Raw genomic sequence first — 21,207 nt, forward strand, 5'->3', positions numbered from 1 at the left:
ATCTTTAACCGTTGTTACTTGAATATCTTGAGCTTGTTTTTCTTTTTGATCAAAATTCTGTATTTTCTCATCTAATAACTTTAAATCATCCTTTAATTTTGTCGTATCTTCAGTTAAAGTTTGAACTTTTAACTCTAATTGATTTATTTGGTGGCATAAAGCCTTCCCAAAAGAGGTAATCAAGGCACACAATGATTCAAGAGTTACTTCAGATGGTGTTTCTAATGAAGCAAACATTTGTATAGGTAAACTAATCTTTGAAGGAGTACTTATCTCACTTCCCATAGCCAAGAGTTGCCCCGTCAGTATAGTTGTTTGTTTCGCAGCGGCTCCAACTTCCACAATTGTGGGTCTCTCCGAGCTCGCCCCGGGCTGTTCCGGTGTCTCGAGTCTAACCAACTTTTCTGTGGTAGACGCCATCAAAGGGGTGCTCGCACGCTGCGGCTGCGGGGGTGGCGTCCTCTGGTCTGGACTTAGAGTTGTCTCGAGCACAGGCGCTGGTTCAAGGCCTCCAACTGCTCCGACCAGCGCCAGCGTGCCACTCACAGACCCATTTCCTTGCTGGTTCTGAACGAATAAGTCCATAGGTCTGGTTACCGGGACTGCTTGTTGGCCAGAAGACACCGTGCTGGCCGATTTGCCCCTACACTTAGGCATTGCGCAGGGCTTGAACTAACTCACTGAGAGCACTGCTTTCACACGTTCGCTCTAGGCGGCCATCTTGAATCCCTGCTAGGCTGGTTCTTAGATGAGTCACTGACCATACTGTTCCATCAGGGTCACAGTCCTTTCCCTTTATTTGATGCAAGGCAGGGTAACTGTCTTTAGTACAGAGAATCCAAGTGACATCACAGGCCTTTGATTCAGGCTTGGTAAGATTAAAGTTCTGTGATACACCATGTTAAACTGTGATAGGGGCTACACCCCTCACAACACCACTGCATCATGTACATGGACTAGGAACACACACAGTCCTGCACTGAATTCTACCTTCTCCCCTCTGAACTTGTCTGGGAGCATGTCCTTCAAGGATAAGCAGGCATGGTATTCTCAAATGTGGGTGACATCATCCATGGAGCCTGGTGCAGGTACTGCAATAGTGCACTGTCACTTTAAAACTTGGAGGCAATGCCCCCACTGTGTGTGTGCGTGAGACCATCGGTCTAGCGTTTTCCACAAAACTGAGAGGTTGGGTTTCTAATCTCTCGTCAGCGCATCACTTTGCCTTTTTGGTGCCTTCTATAACTCGGGCAGCATCCACACCACTTTCTCAGCCACTTCCAACGCCTGCTGTACAGGAGGAAATCTAGGCTATGCTCAAAGAAGAGCTCTTAGGGCTACTGCATATGCAGTCAGCATCGGAGACTTGTCTGCCCCGACACACTTCAATGCAGAGCCGATGCTGTAGTCGACAGTCATTTCCCAAGAACAGTACTTTAAAAGTCAGACTTCTCCTGGGAGATGGAGCAGCACCCAGAGGACCTCTCAACTGAGGAGTCCTATAGCATTCATCTGATCCTTCTCCACTGCCTGAAAGACGTAAGTCTCCTCCAGAAAGTATATCCTTTCCTGGCTTTGTGAGATGGCCTGAGCCATACCTTTCAAATTGGAGACAGAGAAAGAACCTCATTCAGAACTATTTGAATTTGTAGATTATGACTGTTCCTAGAGAGGGAATTACTGTTCCACTTCCTACAATTATGAGGAATATTCTGATCAAAAACTGGCAAGCTTCACTGACAGTTCAAGTGGCTCCAAAGAAAATTGATACAATGTATAGGATACAGAAATGCACCTAGTTTGTTACCCTATCATTCCATAGTTATGGAACCTGCTTTAAAACGTACTCCATAGTGCAAGATCCTCATGCTTCTGCTCCTCCAGGCAGAGAAGCTAGAATAGTAGACTCAATGCTAACCAATCGCATATTAGATTATCAGCGTTATTCCACAATTTACTTAGTCTCTAATACTACTACTTCTTAGCGCTACTAGCCGTATGCAGCGTTGTACACTTGAACATGAAGAGACGGTCTCTGCTCGACAAAGCTTACAATCGGGACAGACAAACAAGACTAATAAGGGATAAGGGAAGTTTTTAAGGTGGAAATGATAAAATAGACATAGGCACTGAACAAGTGAATAGAGGCTAGGAGTTAAAAGCAACCTCAAAAGGTGGGCTTTTAACCTAGATTTGAAGACAGCTAGAGATGGAACTTGACGTACTGACTCAGGAAGTCTATTCCAGACGTATGGTGCAGCAAGATAAAAGGAATGGAGTCTGGAGTCCTTTAGACTGTAAGCTCCTTTGAGCAGGGACTGTCCTTCTATGTTAAATTGTACAGCGCTGCGTAACCCTAGTAGCGCTTTAGAAATGTCAAGTAGTTGTAGTAGAGTTAGCAGTGGAGGAGAAGGGTGCAGATAAGAGAGATTTAGCTAATGAATGGAGTTCCTGGGGAGGAGTGTAGGGAGAGATAAGAGTGGAAAGGTACTGAGTTGCTGTAGAGTGAATGCATTTGTAAGTTACAGGGAGCCAATGAAGTGACTTGAGGAGAGGGCTAATATGAGCATAGCAACACTGGCAGAATATAAGTCGTGCAGCAGAATTTTGAACAGATTTGGAGGGGAGAGAGATGGCTTAGTGGGAGATTTGTGAGAAGCAACTTGAGAGGTGATTAAAGTGTGGATAAGAGTTTTGGTAGTGTGCTCAGAAAGGAAGGGATGAATTTTGGTGGTGATACAGAGAAAGAAATGATATGTTTGGATATGTTGGATATGTACAGGGAAAAAGAGTGAGGAGTCAAAGATGACGCCAAGGTTACGAGCTGGTGAGACAGGGATGTTGAGTGTGTTATCCACAGAGAGCGAGAGGATGGGGAAGAGGAGAGGTGGGTTTAGGGGGAAAGATAAGCTCAGTCTTGGTCATGTTTAGTTTCAGATGGCGGTGAGACATCCAGGCAGCAGTCTCAGACAGGAAGACTGAAAAGGCTGATGAGTTCCTTAAGCTTCACAGGAAATTTCTAGATTGTCGTAAATATCTGGCATATCCGCCTTAGGAGTAGCAATGTGGTGTCTTTCTTGCCTGAGTCTCCAACCTTGAATCTGCTGTCTAGGAGAGTCTAGTAGATGTCCCTTGTTGGGGGGAGAACTTATTCGGTGACACAGTTGAGGAAGCATACAGATACTATTATAACTCTATTCAGGCCACAGACATCTACCTCTTCTGGAAGATTTGCAGGAGGCTTTAGATGCTCTAATACTATACATCTTAAGCTTGTTACACTCCCACTCCTCCTCCACTTCAAAGGATTATGCCTCAACACTAATGCCCGCAGCAGCAGCTGGGACAAGAATCTCAGACTCCTCAGACTAGATAACCCAGTTTTTGACTCCAACCTAAGAGTATTGTCACCATCCAGTTGCCCATGCCAAATGACCTACATGATAGGAGGAAGACTCATCCTCTTTCAACAGAGGTGGCTGTTATGTACCATGCAGCATGATTACTCTCAGCCTCAGGGAAAATAGACCTCCCAACCTTCCACCAAAAGAGTCTCGTTTCAACTGCCTCCAGATGATACTACTTCAAGAGGAGCTCTCTGCCCTCCTCCAGCAGAATGCAATAGAACCAGTTCCTCCACCGGAGAGGGTCAAGTGTTCTACTCCAGATACTTTCTCATACCAAAAAAAGACGGGGGTGGGGGGAGGAAGTAGGACCAATTCTCGACCTGTGAGATTTAAACAAATTTCTACTCAAAGAAAAATTTAACATGGTTTCCCTGGGATCACTTCTTCCCAAGATATAACTCAATGACTGGATTTTCTCTCTAGATAAGTATTGCCATACTGGGAAAGACCAAAGGTCCATCAAGCCCAGCATCCTGTTTCCAACAGTGGCCAATCCAGGTCACAAATACCTGGCAAGATCCCAAAAAAGTACAAAACATTTTATACTGCTTATCCCAGAAATAGTGGAGGTCTGCATATCAGCTCGGATATGGCAGATGAAGCGATCCATCCAGTCTGCCCAGTAGTCACACATTATCAATTCATGATTAAATCAACAATGAATGTGATATTGATTATGGCATTTCTGGGACATAGACCGTGGAAGCCTGCCCAGTTCCAACTGCTGGAGTTGCCGTCAAAGCCCACTGCAGCCTATTTGTCTCCTCATTTGCGGGACACAGACCGTAAAAGTCTGTCCAGCACTGTCCTAATGTTCCAGCCACTGAAGTTGCTGTCTAAGCCCTTTCCAGCTCATCCTAAACCAGCTTGCTGTATATGAGACACAGACCATACAAGTCTGCCCGGTATCGGCCTTAGTTCATCACAGCTGGCGTTGCCATCTAAGCGTCATTCGACACATCCATTTTGTTGCTTTCCTCTGAACAGCCTCAAGGCTGTTTTTAATATCCTTTGAAAGATGCAGCTTCCAAAAATGAACACGCTAGTTCAAGTGGAACCTCACCAACAGCATGTGTAGGGGCATCAACACCTCTTTTCTTCTTCTGGTGATTCCTTTCTATGCAGCTTAACGTTTTTCTGACTACAGCCCCTGCCTTGTTACATTGCTTTTGCTGCCTTGAGATCTTCAGACACAATCATCCCAAAGTCCCTCTCCTGATCTGTGTATATCAGTCTCTCGCTCCATATCTTGTATATCTCCTTTGGATTTCTACACCCCACGTGCATCACTTTGCACTTCTTCCCGTTGAATTTTAACTGCTAAACATTAGACCATTCTTCTAATTTTTTGTAGATCTCTTCTCATGTTGAGGGTGTCCGCTCTGTTGCAAATCTTGGTATCATCTGCTAAAAGGCAAACTTTTCCTTCAGCTGATTTTATAGCTACCACATTCTCCACTGATCTTATGTCCTTCCATCCCATCAGCTCGCTGTTCAGGTGCTCCTCCATTTTATCAAAATCAGCATGGTAAAATCCACCCTCCCCAGTTTGCTGTCCCCCAGCCTTCTCTGTTCTTTCTCCAAGGTAAACGCCCCCAGCTTTCTTTCTGCCCTCTCCTTGTTTCTCTTTCTACCCCCTAACAAGATCCCCAGGCTCTTCATTTCTAGTTTTCTTACTCCTGCCCTCTTCCCTCACCCCCATTTTGACTGTTCCCCCCCCCCCCCCCCCAAGTGTTTCCCTCCCTCTGCTACCTAATGAGTTATATCCTTTAGTTTCCATGCACACCCCCTCAGCTTGCTCGCTCTTCCCCCTTCCACCTCCCCTCTCCCCCCCCCCCCACCCCCATTTTGTTGTATCCTAGTTCAAGAAAAGTGTCTGCACTGTGTTCTGTGAACGAAGGGACTGTACAATGTCCCGGGCAGTAGAAGAGGAGGAGGGCATGTCCTAACATGCAGCTACCCTCCTTCTCTTATTGTGATCATTTCTTGGGGGGAAGAGGGACTATGTAAGCTGCTGCTTCTGCATTCTGCTCCTTGTGCAGGATTTCCTCTGGAGTATGTTAAATCCATGCACCTCTGAGTGGCAAGGAATGCTAGCATATTTTCAGAACAGTTGGGATGGATTGCAAGGGCCTGCATCCCATCAGTGGTGAACATCTCCCATATTTTACCTTCCCAGCATGTGACAAATATGAGTGATAAGAAGAAGAGGGTAGGAGAGGTTTCCTCTCCTCTCAGTTGTTACACAGATAAACATGGCTTATTGAGGAAGAATCGGGATGACTGTAGTAAAATCTTTGAACACGTGAATAATATGAAGATTGATGAGCTGATCATAATATATTTGGATTTTTAGAAAGCATTTAATTAAGGTGACCCAGGAAATTAAGTCATGGGCTAGGAAGTGTAGTGTTCTACTGTGGACTGGTAACTAGTTAAAGATGGTCAGTTTTGACAGTGGAAAGAGGTGAATAGTGCAATAATTCATGGATCTGGACTGGGACTAGTGTTTGTTATTATCTAACAATCGGGAAAAGGGAAGCAATGAGTAAAGTGATCAGACTTACAGATGTCCCAAAATAAGTAGTTAAAACACAGACTGAAGAATCTTGCCAAACTGAAGAACTGGGCATCTAAAGAACAAATGAAAGGTATATAGTAACACAGTGGATGTCAGCAGGTAGAGATGTGGTCCATCCAGTCTGGCCAGAAGAATAATTGCCGTTTAGTGCCGGTTACTTTTCACAGTTGTTTTGAGTTTAGATACTTCATTCTTGGTTTCCATCCTCTTGCTGCTGTATATGCAATTATACTTAATCTTAGCACCCAAGTCATAAGCATAACTACATAAGCATTGCCATGCTGAGACAGACCAAGGGTCTATTGAGCCCAGCACCCTGTCACCGACAAAGGCCAAAAGAACAAGCAATTTGTCCCGTCCATCCTAGAAATACTGTATTATTCCCTAGTCCATTCAATAACATTCTATGGCTTTTTCCTCCAGGAAGCCGTCCAACCCCTTTTTAAAGTCCGCTAAGTTAACCGCATTAACCACATTCTCCGGCAGCGAATTCCAGAGTTTAATCACACGTTGAGTGAGGAAATATTTTCTCTGATTCTTTTTAAATTTACTATATTGTAGCTTAATTGCATGCCCCCTAGTCCTAGTATTTTTGGAAAGCGTAAACAGACACTTCACATCTACCCGTTCAACTCCACTCATTATTTATTATTATAAATGGTCAGTATTCTCAATGGAGAAGAAAGGGTAGTTAGTGGGGTTCCCCAGGGGTCTGTGCTCGGACCGCTGCTTTTTAACATATTTATAGATGATCTAGAGATGGGAGTAACTAGTGAGGTAATTAAATTTGCTGATGACACAAAGTTATTCAAAGTCGTTAAATTGCAGGAGGATTGTGAAAAATTACAAGAGGACCTTACGAGACTGGGAGACTGGGCGTCTAAATGGCAAATGATGTTTAATGTGAGCAAGTGCAAAGTGATGCATGTGGGAAAGAGGAACCCGAATGGAACCCGAATTATAGCTATGTCATGCAAGGTTCCACGTTAGGAGTCACGGACTAAGAAAGGGATCTAGGTGTCGTTCATGATATGTTGAAACCTGCTGCTTCCTCAGCAATCCTCCAGACCATTCAAGACGCTTGGGTTATGCGCTCCTACCAGCAGAGGGAGACTGAGAACACTAAAACTTCTTATACAAGTAGCCTGTGCAGACCTTCTACTAACCAGTATTTTCTCAGTCTCAGCAGAGGGTAGAAGTGTGCAGCCTGTGCAGTGTACTCAGTCTGGTAGGCCCGTTCGGGCTTTCTAGGTTGGGTTGTAAATGTTAGAGAACCCACACTTGGATCTGTTTTAATATAGGGGTCAGAGACCCCCAAGAAGGCTGCAGTGACCTTAAATCTGACTCCATCTCTAAATAGCACTAGTACTGGGGTAATCAAGGAGTTGTGAAGTTCTAAAAGGAATTGCCACTAAGAGAGACGTTAGGTCTAAGGAAAAGATACCAGCCTTATGACAAACTGGATTTAGGTTACAAGTTATACAATGCAGCGAAAGATAGCCTGATACAGCAAAAGCATTTATACTTACAGCCTTTCATCATTAAGTGAAGCCCACAAATCATCATTTGGAATGAGGAGTTTATTTGCCAAAGTACAAGTCAAATCAGTGATTGACAACAGGCACGTACAATCAATTAATTATAGGAATATAATCCAGCTGCAAACAGGTGTTAGTTAATTCCTAATCTTTTATAATTTCTTTTACCAATTAGAGGTTTCACAAAGGGAAAGCAATTAGGTAATTTGTCAATTCTGCTGGACACATTGGTTTCCCTTGGAGAGAGAAAGTGGCAACCCTTCTCTCTAACTTAAACCAGGAAATACCCTGATTTTTATAGGTGCCCTCAGGATATGGATAATATGACAATAGATATACATGATTGGATCTATGCTAATGTCATGGTTGTCACTGATTGGCTCATGCTAATGAGTAGCTTTTATCTTGCTAACATGGTTTTGTCTCTAGCTCGCTTGACCATAAATCTTAAGCAAGACCCTGCATCCAGCTACACCTTTCCTTTCTCACACCATGGCTGACCACAATCCTGCTCACAGGAAAGTCTCCCTCCCCTCTTGGACAGCTAGTTCCCTATTTTCTTTGCACCTGACATGACTCACTCATTTCTCAATTTGTTTTTCTAACTTACATTAGAGAAAATTCCACTTTGTAACAGATACGGCTTCCATTTTGTGCTGAAATCCTCCATTTTGTTTCCATATCTATTGACCTAACTTTTCCTAATTTAGCTTATTTAGGCCTCAATCCGGGCTACAAACTAGGCCATACTTTTCCAGTAAGCTCCCAGTTATGTCAGCCATCAGATTTCTGACTCAGCCAAGGTCTGTAATGGCCTGAGCTCTATGACTGGGCCCGCCACCATTCCAGTGGGGGGGGGGGGGTCTCTGGCTGTACCATAATTATACAGATCTCTATTACAGGGTGTAAGTCCTAAGGGGCTTCTTATTACCTGTGGGGTGTCACACCCGGGTGGCCGGGTCCCTCCCCCTGTGCTCTTCCTCTGGAGGACTGCTTGACCTCGGCTACAGACCTCGTTCTGTACCTTTGAGGCGTTTAGGCATCAGCAACGAGGTTTAAAAAAAAAAAAAAAACATTTTTAAAAGGTGGCTATTTTGACCGTTCTTGTAGCAGTCCAGAGATAAAACGTCTTCAAGGGCGTTTTTGCCTTAGGTGGTTTTGCCTATTAGTCTGTCAGAGCACAAAGCAACTATTTGATTTTTATTGTGTTTGCGGCCATTATGTCTAAGCCGGCGAGGTGTCGGTGTGTGGCGGGAAGTGTGCCTAGTTTAGCCACGGATCACGCGATGGACCTGTCGCTACGGGAGTGAGGGGGGTCCGTCGTGGAGACTGCGGGAAGTGTTGGGGCTTCAGCAGCGTCAGGGAGGTCTGATTTCCCTCCTGAATTTGTTTGGTCTCTGTATAATGCCTGGAGAGCTGGCCCCTCTCAGGCTGTTTGTTCCCTGGAGGCTGCTAGCTCAGTGGGAGTTAAGCGCCCGCGGGTGGATATTTCGGAGCCTATGGAGATACTTTCTCTGCCTGGGTCAGAGGTTTTGAGTGACCCAGGAGAGGAGGATCTCTTAGATGAGTCTGAGGATCAGGATGGGCTAGGGCCTGGGGAAGATTCTTCAGTGGTTCGCATTTTTCATAAGGAGGAGTTGTTAGAGTTCGTTGATCAGGTGATCTCTACTTTGAAGTTTGCTCCGGTGGCCACTCCCTCTGCGGAGGGACCCCAGGTAGATCCCTTGGTTAAGGGGATTCGGAGAGCCTCCCGTTCCTTTCCCATTAATTCAGACATTAGAGACATGATTTTTCAGGAATGGTCTGTGCCAGAGGCTGCTTGTAAGGTGTCTAGGGCTATGGCGCGGCTGTATCCCTTGCCTCCGGAAGATTTGGCCCTGCTGAAACCACCTACTGTGGCCATTCCGGTGGATGGCTATGGCCATTCCGGTGGATGGCGGTACAGCCTTACGGGATCCTCAGGATAGGAAGCTAGAGTCCTTTCTGAAGCGCAGCTTTGACTTGCCAGCTTTGACCTTGCAAGCCTGTGTGTGTGGGGGCTTGGTAGCCAGAGCTTGTTTCCGTTGGGCGGAGAAGCTCTTGGATGAGCCTGCGTTAGATAGGACTGGTTTGATTCAGGAGATGGCCAAATTGGAGATGGGGGTCTTCGTTTTTGGCGGACACCCTTTATGATTTGTTAAGGGCTTCGGCAAAGAATATGGCTGTGCTGGGCCCGTTGCTTTTTAATGTATTTATAAATGACCTAGAGATGGGAATAACTAGTGAGGTAATTAAATTCGCCGATGACACAAAATTATTCAGGGTCGTCAAGTCGCAGGAGGAATGTGAACGATTACAGGAGGACCTTGCGAGACTGGGAGAATGGGCGTGCAAGTGGCAGATGAAGTTCAATGTTGACAAGTGCAAAGTGATGCATGTGGGTAAGAGGAACCCGAATTATAGCTACGTCTTTGAAGGTTCCGCGTTAGGAGTTACGGATCAAGAAAGGGATCTGGGTGTCGTCGTCGATGATACGCTGAAACCTTCTGCTCAGTGTGCTGCTGCGGCTAGGAAGCGAATAGAATGTTGGGTGTTATTAGGAAGGGTATGGAGTCCAGGTGTGCGGATGTTATAATGCCGTTGTATCGCTCCATGGTGCGACCGCACCTGGAGTATTGTGTTCAGTACTGGTCTCCGTATCTCAAAAAAGATATAGTAGAATTGGAAAAGGTACAGCGAAGGGCGACGAAAATGATAGTGGGGATGGGACGACTTTCCTATGAAGAGAGGCTGAGAAGGCTAGGGCTTTTCAGCTTGGAGAAGAGACGGCTGAGGGGAGATATGATAGAAGTGTATAAAATAATGAGTGGAATGGATCGGGTGGATGTGAAGCGACTGTTCACGCTATCCAAAAATACTAGGACTAGAGGGCATGAGTTGAAGCTACAGTGTGGTAAATTTAAAACGAATCGGAGAAAATTTTTCTTCACCCAACGTGTAATTAGACTCTGGAATTCGTTGCCGGAGAACGTGGTACGGGCGGTTAGCTTGACGGAGTTTAAAAAGGGGTTAGATAGATTCCTAAAGGACAAGTCCATAGACCGCTATTAAATGGACTTGGAAAAATTCCGCATTTTTAGGTATAACTTGTCTGGAATGTTGTTACGTTTGGGGAGCGTGCCAGGTGCCCTTGACCTGGATTGGCCACTGTCGGTGACAGGATGCTGGGCTAGATGGACCTTTGGTCTTTCCCAGTATGGCACTACTTATGTACTTATGTACTTATGGCTCTGGCGGTGACGGCTCGCAGGGCTCTGGCTTAGGGGCTGGGTGGAAGATGCGGCCTCTAAAGCAAAGTTGTGTTCTCTACCTTTCAAAGGTTCTATGTTGTTTGGAGAGGACTTGGATAAACCGATGAGTGGTCTTGGGGATACCAAGGTCTCACGGTTGCCGGAGTTACGGCCTAAGTCGGCTAGTCGAGGGGGGTTCGGCTAGAGGTTGGTTTAAGGACGTGAGGCGGTACAGGCTGGTGAGTTTTGTATCTCCTTCTAAAAGCCGTTTTTTCCAGCGGACGCAGTCCTTTCGATGGGGTCATCGAGGAGGTCGTGACTCCTCCGGAGGTGCCAGAAATGGTAATAAGTCCTTATGAAGGTGTGCAGGTCGGGGCGCGACTTCGTCTGTTTTATCAGGGGTGGACCCAAATTACTTCAGATCAGTGAGTGCTGGAGGTCGTTCGCGACAGTTATGCACTCGAGTTCGAGCACCCGCTGCCGGATCTGTTTCTTCCCTCTCCTTATCACTCTCGGGTCAAGTTAGTCTATTCAAGATACTCTGGGTCGCTTGATCCAGTTGGTAGCTGTGGTACCCGTTCCTCGGCACGAGCAGGGAATGGGTTGTTATTCCATTTACTTTGTGGTGCCGAAGAAGGAAGACCAGTTTCGACCCATTTTAAATCTCAAGAGGGTCAATGGGACGCTCAAGGTGCCATCCTTCCGCATGGAGACTGTGCGCTCGGTCATAGTGGCTGTTCGTCAGGGAGAATGTCTCACGTCACTGGATCTCACGGAAGCGTATCTGCACGTGCTGATTCGAGAGGCCCATCAGCGTTTCCTTAGTTTTGCTGTTTTAGGGAGGCACTTTCAGTTCTGTGCTCTGCCTTTTGGTCTGGCAACGGCTCCACGCACCTTCTCCAAGATAATGGTGGTGGTAGTAGTGGCTTTGCAGAGGCAGGGAATTCTGGTGCATCCGTATCTGGACGACTGGTTGATCTGGGCGAAGTCTCAGGGTCACAGTGTTGCGGCGATGGCTCAGGTGGTCGTGTTTCTGGAATCGTTCGGATGGGTAGTGAATGTAGTCAAAAGTCAGTTGATCCAATCGGAGAGTCTGGAGTACTTGGGAGTGCGGTTCGACACGGCAGTGAGTCGTGTTTTTCTGCCGGATTCTCGGATCGCCTCTCTTCAGCAGCATGTCCGGCTGTTAATGTACATTCAGAGTCCGACTGTTCGAATATACCTTCGGGGTCTGGGCCTCATGACAGCGACAATAGAGGTAGGGCCAGGGCGCATATGCGTCAGCTTTAGTCGGCTCTGTTGTCCTGGTGGTCTCCCCAGGTACACAGTTTGGAGTTGTGGTTGCCATTGAGGGGGGCTCCTCGGCGCAGTCTCCAGTGGTGGCTGTGCTCGACCCATCTGAAAAAGGGCATGCCATGAGATCCTCCTCAGTGGGTGATTCTGGTAACGGATGCCAGTCTGCTGGGCTGGGGAGCTCAGTGTCTCGGTCGGCCCGCGCAGGGGCGGTGGTCGACGGAGGAAGCTCAGTGGTCTATCAACCGGTTGGAGACAAGGGCTAGCTCTGTTGGCATTTCGCTCAAATGTGGTTGGAAAGGCGGTAAGAGTCATGTCTGACAACATGACAGCGGTAGCGTGTGTAAACCGGCAGGGCGGTACAAAGAGTCTGCGGTTGGCAATCAAAGACGGCTCTGCTCATGAGTTGGGCGGAAAGGCATCTAGTACAGATTTCGGCAGCACACGTGACCGGGGTGGACAACGTGAACGCGGATTTTCTAAGCAGACACATGTTGGACCCCGGAGAGTGGTCTCTGCACTGGTCGGTGTTCGACCAGATAGATCTAAAGTGGGGAATACCAGTAGTGGATCTCATGGCGTCGGCACAGAATGCTCAGGTTCCTTGGTATTTCAGTCAGCGTCGGGATCCGCGAGCGAAAGGGATCAATGCGTTTGTCCTTCCGTGGCCTCAGCGGGTGTTGCTGTACGTATTTCCCCCGTGGCCCTTGATACGTCGAGTCCTACAGAGGGTAGAATGTCATGCGGGTCCGGTGTTGTTGGTGGCTCCGAATTGGCCGCGTCGGCCGTGGTTCGGGGATCTGATGCGCCTGTTAGAAGGTGAGCCTCTGCGGCTGGGGGGGGGGGGGGCTCGGTGCTGTTGTGTCAGGGTCCAATTGTCATGCTGGATCTGGCTCGGTTCTGTCTTACGGTGTGGCCTTTGAGAGGGAACGGTTGAGAAGGAAAGGGTTTTCTCCTCAGGTGATTCAGACGGTGCTGCAGTCTCACAAACGTTCGTCTTTGGCCTATGTGCGTGTGTGGCGCATATTTGAAGATTGGTGTGGGGACCGGGCGTGTGTCCCTTCGACAGCTTCTGTGTCGTGCATTTTAGATTTCTTGCAGGATGGTTTTGAGAAGGGCCTTTCATTGTCATCTTTGAAGGTGCAGCTGGCTGCTTTGGCGTGTTTTCGGGGTAAGGTGCAGGGCAGGTCGGTTGCGTGTTCCCCGGATGTGGTCCGTTTTTTGAGGGGGGTGAAGTTGCTTCGTCCTCCTCAGCAGCTGGTAGTTCCTCAGTGGGATCTTAATATCGTTCTTGACTCTTTGGCGGGTTTTGCTTTTGAGCCCTTGGAGTCTTGTTCAATAAAAGACCTTACTATGAAGGTGGTATTTTTGGTAGCTATATCGTCGGCTTGCAGGATTTCAGAACTTCAGGCTCTTTCATGTAGTCCTCCGTTTCTGTGGTTTTGTAAGGAAAAGGTTTCGCTGCGTCCAGTCCCTTCGTTTTTGCCTAAGGTGGTATCCTCCTTTCATGTCAATCAGGTGATTTCATTGCCGGTCTTGGGGGACCGGACGGGGAATGCTTCTCAGCGTCGTTTGGCGAAATGGATGTGCGCAGAGTGTTGAAGGTTTACTTGCGCAGGTTGGAGGAATTCAGGTCTTCGAACAGGTTATTTGTCCTTCATGGGGGGCCCAAGAAAGGAGCGGCTGTTTCTAAGGCATCTATAGCTCGGTGGTTGAAGGATGCCATCTCTTCGGCTTACATATTGCATGGCTGTACGGTGCCGGTGGGGCTCAAGGCACATTCCACTAGGGGGATGGCGGCTTCTTGGGCAGAGAGTAGTTTTGTTCCACCGGTGGACATTTGTAGAGCGGCGGTGTGTTCCTCCCTGCATTCTTTTGTCAAACATTACAGAGTGGATGTACAGGCATGGGAGGATGCCAGTTTTGGAGCTGCAGTCCTGTCCTCTGGGCTTCACAGGTCCCACCCTTAGATGTGTTTACTGCTTTGGTACGTCCCAAGCATCTTGAACGGTCTGGAGGATTGCTGAGGAAGGTGAAATTAGGCCTTACCTGCTAATTTTCTTTCCTCTAGATCCTCCAGACCGTTCAAGAGCCCACCCAGTGTATCGGACAGTTCAGTATGATATTTTCTTTAGACTTCAGTTGCTGATATTTCTAGTAGCTCCTGTGATTTGGGTCCTGGAGTTTTACTAAGGGCAGTTTGTGGTACCGTTTGTGCCCATCTGCAGTTGAATTCCCCCGTCTTAAGGGGAGGAGATCTGTGTGTGGATTCAGTGGTTTTGTTTAGGTGGAGGTGTTTTGTTCCTCTGCTTTGTTACTGTTTTACTGGTTAGTAGAAGGTCTGCACAGGCTACTTGTATAAGAAGTTTTAGTGTTCTCAGTCTCCTTCTGCTGGTAGGAGTGCATAACCCAAGCGTCTTGAATGGTCTGGAGGATCTAGAGGAAAGAAAATTAGCAGGTAAAGCCTAATTTCACCTTAGTGTGCTGCTGCGGCTAAGCAAGAAAATCAAATGTTAGGATAGGAATGGAAAACAAAAAATGAGGACATTATAATGCCCTTGTATTGCTCCATGGTGCGACCACACCTCGACTGTTCAATTCTGGTTGCTGCATCTCAAAAAAGATATAGTGGAATTAGAAAAGGTACAGAGAAGGGCGATGAAAATGATAAAGGGAATGGGACGACTTCCCTATGAGGAAAGGCTAAAGCGGCTAGGGCTCTTCAGCTTGGAGAAAAGATGGCTGAGGGGAGATATGATAGAGGTCTATAAAATAATGAATGGAATGGAATGAGTAGATGTGAATCGCTTGTTTACGCTTTCCAAAAATACTAGGAGTAGGGGGCACGCAATGAAGCTAGAAAGTAGTAAATTTAAAACAAATCAGAGAAAATATTTCTTCACTCAATGTGTAATTAAATTCTGGAATTTGTTGACAGAAAATGTAGTAAAAGTGGTTAGCTTAGCGGGGTTTAAAAAAAAAAGGTTTGGATGGCTTCCTAAAGGAAAAGTCCATAGACCATTATTAAAATGGACTTGGGGAAAATTCCTTTCTTATTTCTAGAATAATCAGCATAAAATGTATTGTGCTGTTTTGGGATCTTGCCAGGTACTTGTGATCTGGATTGGCCACTGTTGGAAACAATATGCTGGGTTTGATTGAACTTCAGTCTGTCCCAGTATGGCAATACTTATGTACTTGTGTCTTATTGTATTGGCAGTTGACTTGTGTGAAGGAGTTCAAGTAATGTTGACTATGCATTATTGTAATTGGCCACAGAAGGGCAGTAGTTGTCCACTAATCAGATCTTTCCAATAGGGACTGTACATTTTGTGTGTGTGTCTTAAAGAGGGCTGTGAATATTTGGATAGAGCAGGCACGTCACTCTAGTATCCCAGTATGTTGGTGAGGTTTAAATATACCCCAGTCCTCCTCCCCTTAGAGGTTACTTTTCAGAGGCATTTCTGTAGGTAAAGCAGTGCTTCACATGTAGAATGGCTTATTATAGAACTACCCTCCTGATGAGCAGGTGAACTTGCCTGTGTGCAGCCTGCAATCTTGTACATGCACCCATTGATTGCTTATTTTCTCTGAATCTGCCTTTGCTAATCCAGCAGCGGAAGCAGTGGCCCGTCTCATCTCTCTTGGCAAAGTTACATATGCCCTCCAAATATCTAGCTTTCCCAACCTTGAATCTGCTCATGACAGGCTTACACCGTCAGGCAGTATGGACTCTTGTGATTAGAAAGGAACCCAGTATGTAGTAGATATAATAAGATAGTTTATTACAATCTTACCAATGGTAATACAGGTAGGTTAAGCATTCACATAATGGAACCGCATATCATGGCACGTCCTCTCTCTCTAGCCTTCTGGAGTCTCCCTTCTCTGTTCGTCTTCTCCTCTCATCTTCTTCTTCTCGTCTCGTCTCATCTGAACTAATACTCCTCAAACTGCTGCTTATATACAATTTTGGCCCTATTCATTTCAATGGACCCCAGCTGTCTCAACTGGGCTCCTAGTCCTTATCAGTTGATCAGAATGACTTCACATATTCCCAAACCTTCCTGTAGCCCCCCCTTTGGATGGTCCCATCTGGGGTGCAGCTGACCCAGCACTATCTCTACGTAACCATAGCAACTCTTGCTTATGACGTCTTGCAGGTGCCAATCTCAGGATTGTTTATAGAGTAGATTGCCCCCACCCTTGCCAGTTCAGCACGTGCCACAGTGAAATGTACAGTGGTGGAAATAAGTATTTGATCCCTTGCTGATTTTGTAAGTTTGCCCACTGACAAAGACATGAGCAGCCCATAATTGAAGGGTAGGTTATTGGTAACAGTGAGAGATAGCACATCACATGTAGACCAAGTTTCTTTCGCGACATCACCTCTCGCACCGCTTTAGTTTGCAAGAAGTGGGCCACTTGACAATAGGTGAATTCATCCCCCTCTACCTCAGGGTATCTATCCTTCAGAGCCTTAAAAGACAGCACGGAGTCATCTTCAAACATCTGTCCCCAGGTCCGCACCCCAGCTCCGTGCCATTTTGTGAATGTCCCCTTTATAGTACCGGGCAAGAATAATGGGTTATATGCTATTGGGGTACTCTGGGTCAGGATGCATTGTTTCTTGGGAAACATTCTGTCCCAATAGTAAAGTGTTACCTCCACTGAGGAGCAAGTTCCCTCCCATACGTCTAAATGGCCTAGGTAACCATATTAGTGCGCTCAACGGTGTGATTTTTGTTCTATTTGTACCCATTGTCTATCTGGGTATTCTTGGTGTCATCCGAGTGCTGCCTTCCCCTGTGCCGCTCTATAGTACCAAGCGAGATTGGGTACCCCCAGCCCACCTCTTTTCCTATTCCTGTATAACAGTGATCTCGCTAGTCTTGGACGCTTTCCTGCCCAGACGAACCGCACAAGTGTGTCTTGTAAGGATGCTATAAATCGTCTGGGCATCATCACAGGCAGCACCTGGAAAAGATATAGCAACCGAGGCAGAATATTCATTTTAAGAATAGCTATTCTCCCAAACCATGAAAATTGCATGTCTCCCCAGCGCTCTAAATCGGCCCTGATAATTTTGCCTAACCCCTTATAATTTGCGTTAAACAGCTCAGAGAATGTCCTAGTCAAATTCACCCCCAAGTATCTAAGTTGTTTATGAGCCCATCGAAAAGGAGAAGAGATCTTTTAAAGAACCCACCACCTCCTCTGGAAGGGTTACATTTAGGGCTTCAGATTTAGCCATGTTGACTTTAAAGTCAGACACAGCAGAGTATTCTTCTATCAATCGCTCTAAATGCGGGAATGTGGTCAGTGGGCGAGTAACAAACAGTAGGACATCATCCGCAAAAAGGGCCAGTTTATGAATTCTGTCTGCTACTCTAACTCCTGAGATAGTGGGGTCCAGGCGCAACCGGGCCGCAAAGGGCTCCATCACCATAGCGAACAACAAAGGTGAAAGAGGGCATCCCTGCCTAGTTCCTCTATAGAGCGTAAATAAGTCTGAATTGCTTCCGTTGACCCGGACACATGCCCTTGGGGAATCATAAAAAGCCTGAATCCATCTCCTAAACTGTAATCCAAACCCCATCGTCTCAAGGACTCTATGCATGAAGGGCCAGTGAACCCGGTCAAAGGCTTTTTCCGCGTCCAGACTTAAGAGACATAACGGTTTCTGGGTTCTTTTTGCCAGGTACATAAGGTCTACCGCCCTCCTGATATTGTCCATTGCTTTCCGGTATGAGACAAAGCCCACCTGATCCGGATGGATGAGCACTGGAAGAATTGGTGCCACTCGATTGGCTAATACCTTAACCAAGATTTTTACGTCAGCATTTAACACTGATATAGGTCTATAAGATCCACAGTCCAAATGATCTTTTCCAGGCTTGGGTAGTACCGCTATCCAAGCCTCCATCATAGACAGAGGCAAGGACCCGCCTTTTCCCACCTGATTAAACAAGTCAGCTAAGAGAGGGGCTAACTCGGGTGCGAACTGCTTATAGAACTCATTAGGCAATCCATCCAGACCAGGCGACTTGCTCGATGGTAAGCTTTTAATAGCCTCTTGAATTTCCTTAGGGGTAACCGGCTCATCTAACAGTCACTGCTGCAGGTGACTCAGAGAGGACAACTCGCTATCTTGTAAGTATTGATCTACTGATTCCATAGGTGGATTGAGTTCCCTAGCGTATAAGGCCTAGTAGAATTCCCCAAATCTCCTACGTATGTCCTCAGATTTATCAAGATCATTCCCACCCCTGTCCCTGATCTTTAAGATAGTTTTGTCTACTTTTTGCCTACGCATCTTTATGGCTAAAAGACGCCCTGCTTTGTTGGCGAACTCGTAAGAGCCCAACCTGCTCTTTGCATATAACATGATAAGTTGCTCAGAGTAGATAGAATCGAGCATTAATCTTTGATCACTTAGTTCTTTCAGGGTCTGTGGGGACCCACTTGCCTTATGCTGCACTTCCAGTGAACGAATATTCTCCAAACAGCTTGCTACCTGTGCCTTACGGGGTTTAGGGATGTATAAATTGAACATAGAAGATAGTATGAGTAAAAGGAAAAGAGATAAGGAGGGGTAAGAATTAGGAAGGATGGAGAGGAAAAGACTGAGGGATAAGCATTAGGAGATTGGAAGATATAGTCTAGGGTAAAAAATCAACAGGTCAGGAATCTTGTGGATGTGCTTAAAAATTTAAGTTGGGCCATTGGGGTAAGCTTTCTTGAAGAGATGAGTCTTCAACATTTTTCTGAAGGGTAGATGGTTGTTAATTGTTCAGATGGATCTAGGCAGAGCGTTCCAGAGCTGGCTGCCCAAAAAGGAGAAACTGGTTGCATAGGAGGTCTTGTATTTAATGCCTTTGCAGTATTGGTTATCTGTTCAATGAAAATTGAAAAATAGGTCAACCATAACCATGCTCCTTGTTGTCTTTTGCCACAAGTTAAGCTTTTATGGATACAAAAGGGTTAAGAGGAACACAGGCAAAGCACTTTAGCATGGTGAGTACTGTCTTATAGAAAAGATGAAAAATGACAAAATCGTTGTGTCAGAGCACAGCAGTCGCAATATAGCAGGAGCTTTCACCTTCCATCAAAATTGTAGTACATGGGTTCTCAACTCAGTCCTTGTGACACGTCCAGACAGGTTTTTAGGATATCCATGAGAAATTTGCATGCAGTACCTCCCATTGTATACAAATATCTCATGCATATTCTTTGTAGGTATCCTGAAAACCTCACTGACTAAGTGAACCCCTCCACCAAGGTGTTGGTGGAGGGGAAGGGAAAGACTTCTCAAATGCAGATGTGGGGACTGAAGTGATGGGATATTTTCAGTAAGTTGTTACAATTACTATATCCAAGTTAAAAATTCCTATGTCTAAAGGCATAGCAAATGTAATGCATATATTTGCCATATTTTAAACCTTTGTTATCTGTTTCTTAGAAAAACGGAATTGAGAAGAATCTTGGTTTGGGCAAGCTGTCGGCTTATGAGGAGAAGCTCGTGTCCGAGGCTATGGCTGAGCTGAAGGCTTCTATTAAGAAAGGGGAGGACTTCGTGAAGAGCCGCAAGTGAAGAGTGTACTCAGTCAAAGAACCACTCTCCTTAATTTATTAAGGCATCATGTCACTTTAAGGACTTTGGTCTACTGTATTGCTGGTTGCTCATTTGTCAATTGGGATTTGATTCATCAATAAAAACAGCCTTTTATTTTTTATTTGAAAGAGCTCTTGGAATATTTCTGCTTTTTTTTCTTTATGATCTGTAGGCATGCATCGTTTGATACTCCCTTGAGCCTCGCATAAAAACTGCACTGTATAAATGAGTGGTTCACACTGACACGGGGCTGGATTTTGTCAAGGCACTATAAGCACATGAATGTTCAAAAACTGGGACCTCCTGGCCCTCCTGTTTTTCTGCCTATGGTTGCCATAGTATTTAAATCTAGCCCTGCACCAATATAACTAATGGAAGTAGGAACCAGTATGCCTAATGGGAGTGGAGGAGGAGCTGCCTAATAGGTTAGTGCAGTGAACTTGAGATCCTGGGGAACTGGTTCAATTCCCGCAGCTGACGTAAATAAGTAGTAGTAGTAATGGGAATCTCATGAAAAAAACTTGTGATTCAAATCATGTTTGATTCATTGGTATATGCAGAAAACTGCATGTTCTATTCAGGGGCAAGACGCTTCTTGGTGTCTGACCGATATAAGGTCTTCTGTGACTTAGACTGGGGTGCTGGAGAAGTACAACCAAGAGGACACCTGTTTATTTCTATTGCTGTACATGATATATGCACCGATGTACACATAAGATCATTCCTGCTCTGTAAAACGTACAGTCTATTCAAAACAGATAAGATAAATATGAGATAAGGGAGTTTCATTTCTTATAGGAAATGACTAAAATCATGGGTAATAAATAGGAAAATAAGGGGTCATGATTAAGACCAAGCAAAGTAGCATCCTACGTTCTCACATAGAAATTGGTTGCACAACTCTAGCCATCAGGTCCTATGTGACAGCTGTTTAATGAGAGCCATCTGGAAATAATTTTGATACGAATGAGATCTCTGGTAGCTAAGCTCAAAAGGTTTACTTTCAAAAGCTGGAGACGCTTTATTAACTTACAAGCTAATTGCATCAACCAGTGAAATCATTGTTTAACTGCACGCAACATCTTAAATGCCTAAGAGTGGCTGAGAGGATGAAATGAGTACACCCCTCAGTAGGTGAGGATGGCCTACATGGGTTCCTAAACTTGTCTTGGCGAGTTGAGATGAGTTTTCAAGATATCAATAATCATGAGAGATTTACATTTGCAACTATTTCATTTGTTGTAGATATCCAAAACCCTGTTTGGAGGTTAGATCAATAGGCCCACTCTTGCCATATCTGTCTTAGCTCTTTCAGAAGGAGCTGCTGCTTGAGGTCTTCAGTTAATCCTTGTTAGGGCTATGAGGTCAGATTTGGTGATTCCTGGTTGGAATACTATCGTGAGTGACCCATGGTTGGCAGCCAGACTGATCAAAGGGGATGTTCTGCCCCCATTTGTATGGGAGCAGACCAAGCTGTCTGTGAATTACATTGCCTGTATATGTA

The 21,207-nt window shown here is 45.7% G+C and overlaps 1 protein-coding gene across 1 annotated transcript in view; it reads left to right on the top strand.

Annotated features, from left to right (window-relative positions):
- Positions 1 to 19,833, top strand: part of MDH2 (malate dehydrogenase 2) — a 72,622-nt gene extending 52,789 nt beyond the window's left edge. The window contains exon 9 of the mRNA XM_030185917.1: positions 19,551 to 19,833. Coding sequence (XP_030041777.1) covers positions 19,551 to 19,682 — 132 coding nt within the window. The 3' untranslated portion in view covers positions 19,683 to 19,833. The remainder of the gene's footprint in view (positions 1 to 19,550) is intronic.
- Positions 19,834 to 21,207: the final 1,374 nt, after the last annotated feature.

Source organism: Microcaecilia unicolor, chromosome 13 (assembly GCF_901765095.1).
Source record: "Microcaecilia unicolor chromosome 13, aMicUni1.1, whole genome shotgun sequence".
Classification (NCBI taxonomy): Eukaryota; Metazoa; Chordata; class Amphibia; order Gymnophiona; family Siphonopidae; genus Microcaecilia; species Microcaecilia unicolor.